Source organism: Pseudogymnoascus destructans (genome assembly GCF_001641265.1).
Source record: "Pseudogymnoascus destructans isolate 20631-21 unplaced genomic scaffold scaffold_1, whole genome shotgun sequence".
NCBI classification, from domain to species: Eukaryota; Fungi; Ascomycota; class Leotiomycetes; order Thelebolales; family Thelebolaceae; genus Pseudogymnoascus; species Pseudogymnoascus destructans.
The window spans coordinates 899,233-909,813 of record NW_020167520.1 but is presented as its reverse complement, the minus strand read 5'-3'; the positions used below and the strand labels follow the sequence as shown (position 1 = coordinate 909,813).

The window sequence follows — 10,581 nt, the reverse complement described above, 5'->3', positions numbered from 1 at the left end:
TGACCATTCAGTCGCCATGTGCTCCTTCCCACTTCCCACTTTAACCACCGAGACGACCGTTCGGGCTCACCGTCACTGTCATCCTGACTCAGATTTTAGCTTCAGCTTACTTGCTTTACCCTATCGCGCACTTCTACAAACGCAATCAATTTTTCTGTTGTCTCTTATCTCTTCCTTCTTTCCTTCTTTCCTTCTTTCCTTCCCTTCCTTCTTTCCTCCTCCTTCTTCGTTTTTCTCTTTCCTTTCTCAGGTCTATTTCACAGGTCAACTTCACTTTACTTCACTTAACTTCGAAGCCAACTGGACATTGTTTTGCGTGCGCATAGCCATGGGTCCTGAAAAGAGCCTCGGCCCTTTGGGTCAGATAACCCCGGCATATACTCTGGTGACCCTGGGCTTTCCCATCGAGAACAAATCACAGGAAGCGGCTGCAATATCCACCCTTGAGAAGGCAGCGGGGGAAATAATTCAAGCTTATCCATGGCTTGCTGGTCAAGTTGTCAATGAAGGCTTTGGAGACGGCAGTTCAGGCACCTACAAGGTTGTCGGGTATGAGCAGCATGAAACAACCTCAAGGTTTGTGCATGTCAAAGACTGTACCAACAATTGCCCCTCCTATGCAGACCTGGTTAAAGCTCGTGCTCCTTCATCAATGCTAGATGGAAGCATCCTCTCTCCGGCATATGGTTTTGTCAACAGCTATCCCCGCTATGTGGTCAAGCCCGTCTGCATAATGCAGGCAAACCTCGTCAAAGGCGGCCTACTTCTGACCATTTGTACCTTCCACGGTGTGATGGATGCAAATGGTAACGACCAATTCATTCGCCAGTTCGGTAGCCTTTGTCGTGGGGAGAAGCTTGCAGAGGAGTACGTCCGTTGGGGAAATATGGATGCAGATACTATTATCCCGCCGCTCAAAACTGGGGAAGAAGCTCTTCCTATGGAGTGGATCAGATATCCCTCTGCATTAGGCGCAGAAGAACCAACATGGCCCCCTCCGCCATCAACGGGAACTTGGAGGACCTTCCGGTTCCCTTGTGCTAGCATCTCTGCATTGAAAGCCGAGGCAATGAAGCTGTGCTCTCCGGACTCCGACGTCAAGTACGTATCAAGCAATGATGCTATTTCGACCTTCATCTGGCTTCGAATTGCGGCTGCTCGCTCGACACATCTTCCAAAAGACAGCAAAACAATGGTGCTGCGTGCTGTGAATGGACGCCAGAAGCTCGATACTCCCATCCATGAAGGGTACATGGGCCACGCCGTTATGTGCAGTCTTATCCAAGTGTCCCTTGACGAGGCCCTAAACGGGAGTCTCTCCGCGATGGCAATCAAGCTCCGCCAGGGCTTGAGTCAAATCGACGACCACGCTATGCGCTCATTCTTTCATCTTCTACAGACTGAGAAGGACAAGACTACGATCAACTACGGCGCGAGCATGAAAACGGAGACGGATATTATGCTTACGAGCTGGGTATCCCAGAAACTGTATGACACCAACTTTGGGGACGCTCTGGGGAAGCCCGATTTCGTAAGGAGGCCGAAGTTGCCAGATGCGCTATCGCTGGCCTATATGATGCCATTGACCAGAGATGGTGACGTTGATTTGATTATTTCATTATCAGATCAAGATCACGAGGCCCTGGGGAAAGATGCACAGTGGGAGGAGTTTGTCGAGTATTTGGGGTGAAGTATACCATGAAAAGTCTATACGGACGGCAAACCCAGGAGACTGATACGTACCTTTCGGCAGAAAACCCCTTTCAAACCCAAAAGACCCATTCCATACAGATAATTGGGGTGGTAGGGCGAGATTTGTCTTAAAATAAATCGTCGGGGCGTTCTACCGCCTTTTCCGACCAGATAGACGTCGCAATACTTGCATCTAGAACGGCGAAATAATTTAAAACCAAACCAAAACTCAATCTTCGAGATGATTCTGAATCCAAGTGAACAAACTGCTGACCTTCAAGTGACGATGTTGTGGGCTAATACGGAGTACTCATATTTCATTTGATCCATCCCTCAGCCACCTCAGCCCCCACCGCCGTGCTTGGCGCTCACTGTGATATCAAACAGACGACGCAAGGCTACAGCTGCGATGTTTCCTTCATAATACCCTCCATCTCTTATATCTTTAGACCAACTTTCCTTTCCTTCTATATTTCCCTTCTATTTATCAGTATATACTTCTCAGCCATGGGCTCCTTAGGCGCACAAATCCACGGCAAATTCCCCCTCTTCGTCATCGATGCGGGGGTTGACGACGCGGACGCTTGGCAGAGACCATACCTCACAACACCAATATTCAGGAAATTCGTCAACAAATCATTCCCACTGATTGACATCCGCCCCGAAATTGCAGCCCCAGGGTATAACCCCGCCGATCTACTAAAGAGCCACGGCTTCGGGGTCCTAAACCACAAGTCCGCGCTCTTCGACCCCTCCAACGCCCATCTAAGCATAGACGACGAGCCCCTCCTCCATGAAACATACTACCCCGAGATCCGCGAGCTCCTGACCAAAACCACCGGCGCAAAACACATCTTCATAACCCACAGCTTCGTCCGCAAAAGCCGGCCCCGCGGCATCACCGGTCCGAACCCGCCTAACTCCGCCCGCCGCGCTGGATCAAACAATCGGGCTGACGCTAACTTCCGGGGCACTGTAAACCACCATGACAACACTACCAACGTCCCGAAGCATATCCCCGCCGGCGCCGGAGTTGGTCCTGCCCGCCTCCCGCATCTCGACAACACGCACATCAGCGCGCGTCAGTGCATCCGCTTTTACCGGCGGGATATTGAGCAACAGGCGCGCGAGAGCGGGGTCATCGGTGCTGAAGACGGGATTTGTGCTGACTTGCCATTCCCAGCTACCAGCGCCGAGGCCAATACCGTGATCGCGGAGCGGTATAACCGCGGCGAATTGGGGCCGCGGTATGCAGCGTATAGCGTTTGGCGGCCGCTGGGAACTGTGCAGCGGGATCCGTTGTGTGTTGCACCGCGGCGGCAGGATACGGGGGAGCTGGTAGAGTATCCTTATGACCTCCGGGTTCCGGGGAATGCGGAGTTGGGAGGGGATTTTTTGCGGGAGGTGGCGCTGTTGGGTGTGCAGGGGGAAGAGGTGGGGGTGGGACGTGAAGTTGATGCGGGGAAACTGAAGTGGTATTATGTGTCGAAGCAGACGAGGGAGGAGGTGCTTCTTGTCAAGTTTTTTGATAGTGCGGCGTTGTGTCGGGGTGAGGAAGAGGCGGAAGCGCCGTGGCATGGGAGTCCGGATATTGGGGACGTGTGTGGGGAGGGAGCGAGGGAGAGCATCGAGGTGAGGGTTATTGCGTTTTGGTGAGGAGGGAAGCGATGAGGATGGCGCTTTGTTTACTTGGGCTTGAAGAAGCCCTGAAAGCATATAATCGAAGCATCAATACTATAATTCTATTTCATTTGTAGATTGGTAAATAGAGAACAGAATTACGGATTTATTGTTAAATTCGGCAATGCACTCGAAGTTCAAGTCTCCGTTATTCTGAAAAGAAGCGTGGCTAAAACTGTCGAGCTTCATATCCGTCTACAAATAATTAGAAAAGGTTGTAGATGAAGCGTTAAATTCATCCCTCGCGGCAAGTATGAAAATCATAATAATGAATATAGCTTCATTGTTGTTTTAGGGGTTTATTCACATGTCGTAGGTTCGCTTGTTGTTTGATAATCGTCGTGACCAAACTTTTCGCTTCGCTCAAGGTTGGAGCAACGTAAGTTGTGGCGTAACCGGGAGAATGGCGTAAACGGGATAGTGGGGAATATTGAGCATCAAGAGTATCACCAAACCAATGTAAACCCCCAACATGGTGCGAAAGCGTAGTCAGAAAGCCGAAGAACTAGAAGTTTTATTGGCACAAGCTGTTGCTGGAGTTAAATCAGGATTATACAAATCTTCGTACGGTGCTGCAAAGGCTTTACACCTTCGGCCAGACACAGTCCTTCAACGTGTTAATGGGAAACTGTTACGGAGAGAAGCTCGACAACAACAACAACTGCTATCGCCAGCGCAAGAGCAGACACTTTTAAAGTGGATTAAGGTGCTAACAATTAGTGGATATGCTCCTAGTCACCGTATATTGCGGGATATTGCTGACGAAATCCGTGTCAACCGATGCCGCGTTTTCGAACTGTCGCACCCTAACAGTCAACATGCCCAACACATGCATCACGAAGAGATTCCAAACTTTCCCCTTGGACAAGACTGGGTCCCACGGTTTATAAAATGACATCCGCATTTACAAATCCAACTAGGCAGACGGGTCGAAGCACAAAGAATGAGTGGAGTACAAAAGATGTGTTAACGGGGTGGTTTGATGCGTACGACCTTGTGGCGCGTCTAGGAATACAAGAACACAACGTGTATAACATGAATGAAACTGGATTTTCGATTGGAACTATGGAGTGTACTCGGATCATCGTTGATTCTACACTCCGTACACGTCACCAGGCACACCAAGGCCGGCAGGAATGGGTGTCTGCTGTTGAATGCATCTGTATGGATGGAACGACCAATAACCCTCTTATTATATTCAAGGGTCGGAACGTCTTACAAAACTGGATCCCTCCTGAGGTTATCGATAAATGGCACTTCTCTGCTAATACAAAGGGTTGGACAAGCAACTTACATGGCATCGAGTGGTTAAAACGCGTGTTGAACTAGCAACGCATGCGAAAGTGACATCTAATGGAGCACAACAACAACAGTTACTCATATGCGATGGCCACGACAGTCATATAAGTGGAGGCTTTATATTCCATTGTATGCAAAATCGAATATCTATCCTTGTCCTCCCACCGCACACTTCGCATGTGTTGCAACCACTCGATGTTGCAGTCTTCGGACCATTGAAAAAATATCTCACAAGTGCGCTCTCACATTTGAATGAAGCGCAACTTACACGCATACAAAAAGCAGAATGGTTATCTGCATACATCAAAGCGAGAGCAATTGCGCTATCTACTCATAATATTACATCTGCGTGGAGGGGTGCTGGTCTACAACCTTTCCAACCTCAACGGGTGATCCGGATGGTGACGCTCCAACAGACAGATGTGACAGATGATCGACCAAAAACACCAACTGAGTACGATATTTTTGACACTGTCTTTCAGAACTGTAGTCCACCCGACTGTTCTACATTGCGCAAAGCGAACACTGTCCTGGTTGTGGCCTTAGAGATGCGTACAGTCCTAAACACACGCACTACTCGATATATCCGTTGGTTGGCTGATGAGACTGAGCGACTTAATACATGCAACTTCTTACACCAACCCGAGGCAGATAACCTACGATCGATAATACAAACACGGAGAGCACAGAGCAAAGGGAAACGCGCAATTTTAAAGGGCCAATTCCACATAACTACAGAGGAATTATGCTCCCAAGTCATTGAGGCCGAGGAGGCCACCCAGAAAGCGACTACCAAAGGCAAGAGTCAGCGATAAATACCACTGTACCTGACCAAACCAAGAATGTCGAGGAGGATGAGAACCCAGAAGAAGTATATGACTGCATTATAGTTGAATACTAAAGTAATAATACTCTACTTTTCGCTTTCTTCGTGGTCGGTCTTCCCCCACTATCCCGTTTACACCATTCCCCAGTTACACCACGACTTATGTTAAGCAACATGCGCCACTTTACGCGAGAGGAAGCAAGTTGCGCCAACTCACAACCTGCATATGTTCACCGCTACTCTGACCTTTACCATAGCCACACGTAGTATTTTATATAGTAATTCAATCCAATTTATTTAATGGAAGAGACTTCACTATCAAATGCCTGTAAATGGCTAGCAGAGAACCCCTCAGAATCTGCGACCACTGCCAGTTGACTTTTCAAGGTCGCACGATCGTCAATATGGTCGAGTATTGCCCGAGCAGCTCGACGGCAGCAGCAAGCTCAGCAACAGCAGCTACCCCAACACGGGGGTAAGAATAAGCTGCTATCTACTGCGCAAATTGAGGCTCTTAAGAAATGGATACTTGAGCAGTATTACCTAGGGCTTGGAGCTACTAGGAATATGATATTTGCCGCAGTCTGCAACTCCGGAGCCCACAGCCCCCGCCATCACAGAGTTGGCTTACAAAATTTATTAAAAATGAGCTTCAAGAATACCACTTTATTACTACAAAGCCAATTGTGCAGCAGCGTACGAAGGCTCAAGACGAGCCTACTGTTACTAATTGGTTTCGCGACTACCTTGAGTTTGTACTACAGCGTAGTATACAGCCAGAGTCAATTTGGAATATGGATGAAACTGGCTTCCGGGTAAGAATCCCAGGTGGTGAGCGGGTAATTGTACTGCTAGTAGCAAAAGAACTCTACACCCCAAGCCCTGAAAATCGTACGTCTATTACTATCCTTGAGGCTGTGTCTGCTGTTGGAAAAGTCATACCACCTGTACTTATTATTCCAGGCAAAATTCATATGGATTCTTGGTACCACACCAACCTTGAAGGCACAGAGCTCTTCTTGCTCTCCGACTCTGGATTTACTAACAGCCAGCTTGCTCTCCGGTGGCTACAGTGTAATGCTGACTTCTAAACGATAGAAGACACAGAGGTTTCTTGCGTAAGGTTGACTTGATAGAGGAGGCAGGGGATTAGACACAAAGGCTTTCCAAGTAACACGTTACAGTATTGTAAAGAATACTATATTGAGTTGAGCACGAAGCTCCTATCTAAGGAAATACTATCTACTTATATAGTGGCGTCGTGCTAAAGGGATATCTGTGGATAACATGGATAACATAATATCCATGATATCCAATGTTATCCATCACCTGATATTCCGTGGATCCCCGTGGATAACATGGATAACATAATATCCAAGATATCCAATGTTATCCATCACATGACATTCCGTGGATTGCCGTGGATAACATGGATAACATAATATCCATGATATCCAATGTTATCCATCACGTGAGGTTGCAGCTGTAAGCGCTAGCCATAGCACTAGCACTTAGCTGTAACATACAGCACTTTGCACAGCATACAGCTCAATATGATAATGGAGAGCCGAAGGTTCTACTGCTTGACTCTCACGTTAGCCATACAAGCGATGATTTTATCATTGCAGCTGAAGAACACAACATTATCATATATACCTTCCCATCACATCTTACACATGTTTTACAGCCATTAGACGTTGGGATATTCAGGCCTTATAAGCACTGGCACCGAGAAGCTGTGCTTGCAGCTATTAAGGCATATGGATATTACCTATGACCTCCAGTCCTTTATGCGGGATCTCACTGTTACGGCTATGGTAATGTGACGTCATGGTTACAGGACCAGGACCTAGTAACGTGACGTGTGAGTCACAGGGGGCAAGCAGGGTAGGCTGCCATGTGACGGGGCTAATGGATAGTTGCAGAAACTAGTGGATATTGGATAGTTGAGCTATCCATGAACTATCCTGACTATCTAGCTATCTGCCAACTATCCAGATTACCCATGAGGCATGACGCCACTATATAAGTAGGTAGTATTTCCTTAGATAGGAGCTTCGTGCTCGACTCAATATAGTATTCTTTACAATACTGTAACGTGTTACTTGGAAAGCCTTTGTGTCTAATCCCCTGCCTCCTCTATCAAGTCAACCTTACGCAAGAAATTAGAAGTCAGCGTTACACTCACTCGCATGCGGGAGCAGACTTTTAAGGAGTCTACTATAATATCCGCTTTTCAGAAAGCTGGTATTTGGCTGGTTAGCTGTTCTGTAGCTCTTGCAAAACTACGTACGTACTCGCAGCCTACTATAGAGCCTACACCTACACCTATACCTACTCTACCAATCCGAGTTTCTACACCTAAACCCACGACTTTGAGGGGGTAGAAGAGGGGCTACAGCACTGGAAACAGCGGGTTCCAGAAGGCTTTAGTAGCCCCTCAAAGCAGAGCTACAGTAATTGGCTTACCGGCACTGAAGAGGTAGTAGTAGCCGGCCAACTCCAGGAGTGTAATGGTGGGTGCACCAGATGTGAGAATCTAGCCACCCAAGGAAGGGATGATTTTACTCAGACAACACACTGTCTTAGGAAACAGAGCCAAAGGGTCGTAGCTTAGACTATTCCACAACGCAGCAATCAGGTGTATGATGTAGTGAAGTGGTTTAGACAAGTTGTAACAAATGTTGAGTCTGAGAACTCAGGGGTAAGTCAGAGGTTAGCACCTCACTGACTTTTCAGAAACAAAGAATAACAAGATCAATGCTTGGAAGCTTGGAAAAGACGTAGTAAGTATGTGCTAGTTGATTTACTGTATTGTCTGCTTGCCCTTTCTTAAGGAAAGGGCAATCCCATTTATGCTAAAGGAGTGTAGTTCTCTCATTTTCCAAGACTTTCCATGACTAACCAGGCTTGGTAACTGTATTAGAAATCAAGTGCGACCCACAACTAGCTTGCTAATCATGTAGTGAATGTAAGAGAATCCCATAGAACCATCTCTTGGGTTCCTAGCCAATTGTTACGATGGTCACGGAGGTCAAGAAGCCAGTCCGGAGAATAATAAGCTAGATTGAATCTAAAGAGAGAAGAAGAAGGAGAAGGAAGGAAGGTGAGGCTATTTCTTGTAATATACAGTTGTCCGCTTAGCAGGCCAGTCCGAACATGGCCAGTCCGACTGTCTTCAATAAGATGACATGGGATTAAAGTCCAGTGTTCGGCGGATCATATCCGGATCTAATCTGTAGTTGTCACGGATAGGGTCTATGAGTGCTACAACCAACTGAGCCTAGGCTATATACTACGCCTGTGGCTTGGCACCTTCTTCTTCAGGCCTTGGTCAGCAACTGTTCAGCCTGGCTGCTAAAACCCTCTAGTAGAGGATTTTAGCAACCTGACCATCAGCTTGACCAATGCCTGAAAAGGAAGGTGCCAAGCCGCCAGTGATTTAACCCTGCCACCCCCCTACCACCCCCTGTTCTAAACGACGAAGAATCATCCATTTTTGGCAATTGAGCGCCAAAAGCTGGTTACGGCTGGACAGATTTCTGTGGCCAGATTTGAATTACTGTATATAGTTAGTGTATAACGTACATGTATAGCGAAAGCGCCAAACAAGCGAAAGCGCCAAAATGATGCGGTGACCAAACCCCCCAACTAAATGTTAAATTCCTCAACAACAAAACATGCCCCATAAAAACGATGAAAGCCAATTAGTGCTAGCTATCCAGGCTATGCAAAGCGACCCAAAGTTACGCCTTCGAGTTGCTGCTAGGATCTATTCTGTGGACCACCGCAAGCTAGGTCGTCGTCTAGAAGGTGTACCTTCACGACGCGATATCCAAGCCAACTCACGGAAATTAACTAACCTAGAGGAGTCCGTCCTTGTTCAGTATATACTCGACCTAGCTGCCAAAGGGTTTCCTCCTCGGCTGTCTGTTGTTGAAGATATGGCAAGTCGACTACTTGCAACACGCGACGCGTCACGCGTTGGGTCGCGTTGGGCTTCAAACTTTGTTAAGCGGCGTGTAGAGCTCCAGACACGCTTTCAGCGCAAATACGACTACCAGAGGGCTAAGTGCGAAGATCCAGAAGTTATTAATGGCTGGTTTGAGCTTGTGCGTAACACAATTGCGAAATATGGTATCGATGAAGCAGATATCTACAACTTTGATGAGACTGGGTTTATGATGGGCGTTATCTCAACTGCTATGGTTGTAACAAGCTCAGACGGGCGGGCAAAAGCAAAGAAGGTACAGCCTGGTAATCGGGAATGGGTTACAGTAATCCAAGGCGTTAGTTCTCAAGGTTGGGCAGTACCACCATTTATCATTGTTGCAGGCAAAAACCACCTTACATCTTGGTATGAGAATAGTGGATTTTCAAGCGATTGGGTGATTTCTGTTACTGAAAATGGCTGGACTACAAACGAGAGAGGCATGGATTGGATTCAGCACTTTGAGAAGCATACAAAGGCCCGGAGTGTTGGTGGTTATCGCTTGTTAGTCCTTGATGGTCATGAGAGCCACCACTCAGATGAGTTTGAGGAGTACTGCAAGGAACACAACATTATTACGCTTTGTATGCCTGCTCACTCTTCTCATCTACTCCAGCCACTTGATGTTGGCTGTTTCGGCCCGTTAAAGCAGGCCTATGGTCGGCAAATTGAAGATATGATGCAGGCTCATATTTCTCATATTACAAAGGATGACTTCTTTCCTGCCTTCCACGCTGCATTTAACACTACAATGACGGAAAGTAACATTTGAGGCGGGTTCCGAGGGGCAGGGCTTCTTCCATTTGACCCTGAGAGAGTGATATCTACACTTGATCTTAAGTTAAGGACACCAACGCCTCCAAGCTCCCGCCCAGGTACTGCTCAACCTTGGGTTTCTCAGACACCAAACAACCCAATTGAAGCTATGTCACAGTCTACATTTATTAAAACTCGGATTTCACGCCATCAAAATAGCTCTCCAACCTCAATCTATGCAGCTGTTGACCAGTTTACAAAGGGTGCATCGCAAATAATGCATCAATTAGCACTGCTAAAGGGAGAGAACCAAAACCTACGACAGGCAAATGAAGTA

At 47.2% G+C, this 10,581-nt stretch overlaps 2 protein-coding genes across 2 annotated transcripts; both read left to right on the top strand.

Moving 5' to 3' along the window:
• Positions 1 to 218: 218 nt before the first annotated feature.
• VC83_00254 (uncharacterized protein) lies at positions 219 to 1,913 on the top strand. The gene has a single exon (XM_024463949.1). It carries the CDS (start codon positions 329 to 331, stop codon positions 1,688 to 1,690), a length of 1,362 nt encoding a protein of 453 aa, XP_024328570.1. The 5' UTR covers positions 219 to 328; the 3' UTR covers positions 1,691 to 1,913.
• A 286-nt stretch (positions 1,914 to 2,199) lies between these two features.
• On the top strand, positions 2,200 to 3,348 carry VC83_00253 (uncharacterized protein; the record flags this gene model as incomplete). Its single annotated transcript, XM_024463948.1, has 1 exon — positions 2,200 to 3,348. The coding sequence occupies one exon, from the start codon at positions 2,200 to 2,202 to the stop codon at positions 3,346 to 3,348; it is 1,149 nt and encodes a 382-aa protein (XP_024328151.1).
• Positions 3,349 to 10,581: the final 7,233 nt, after the last annotated feature.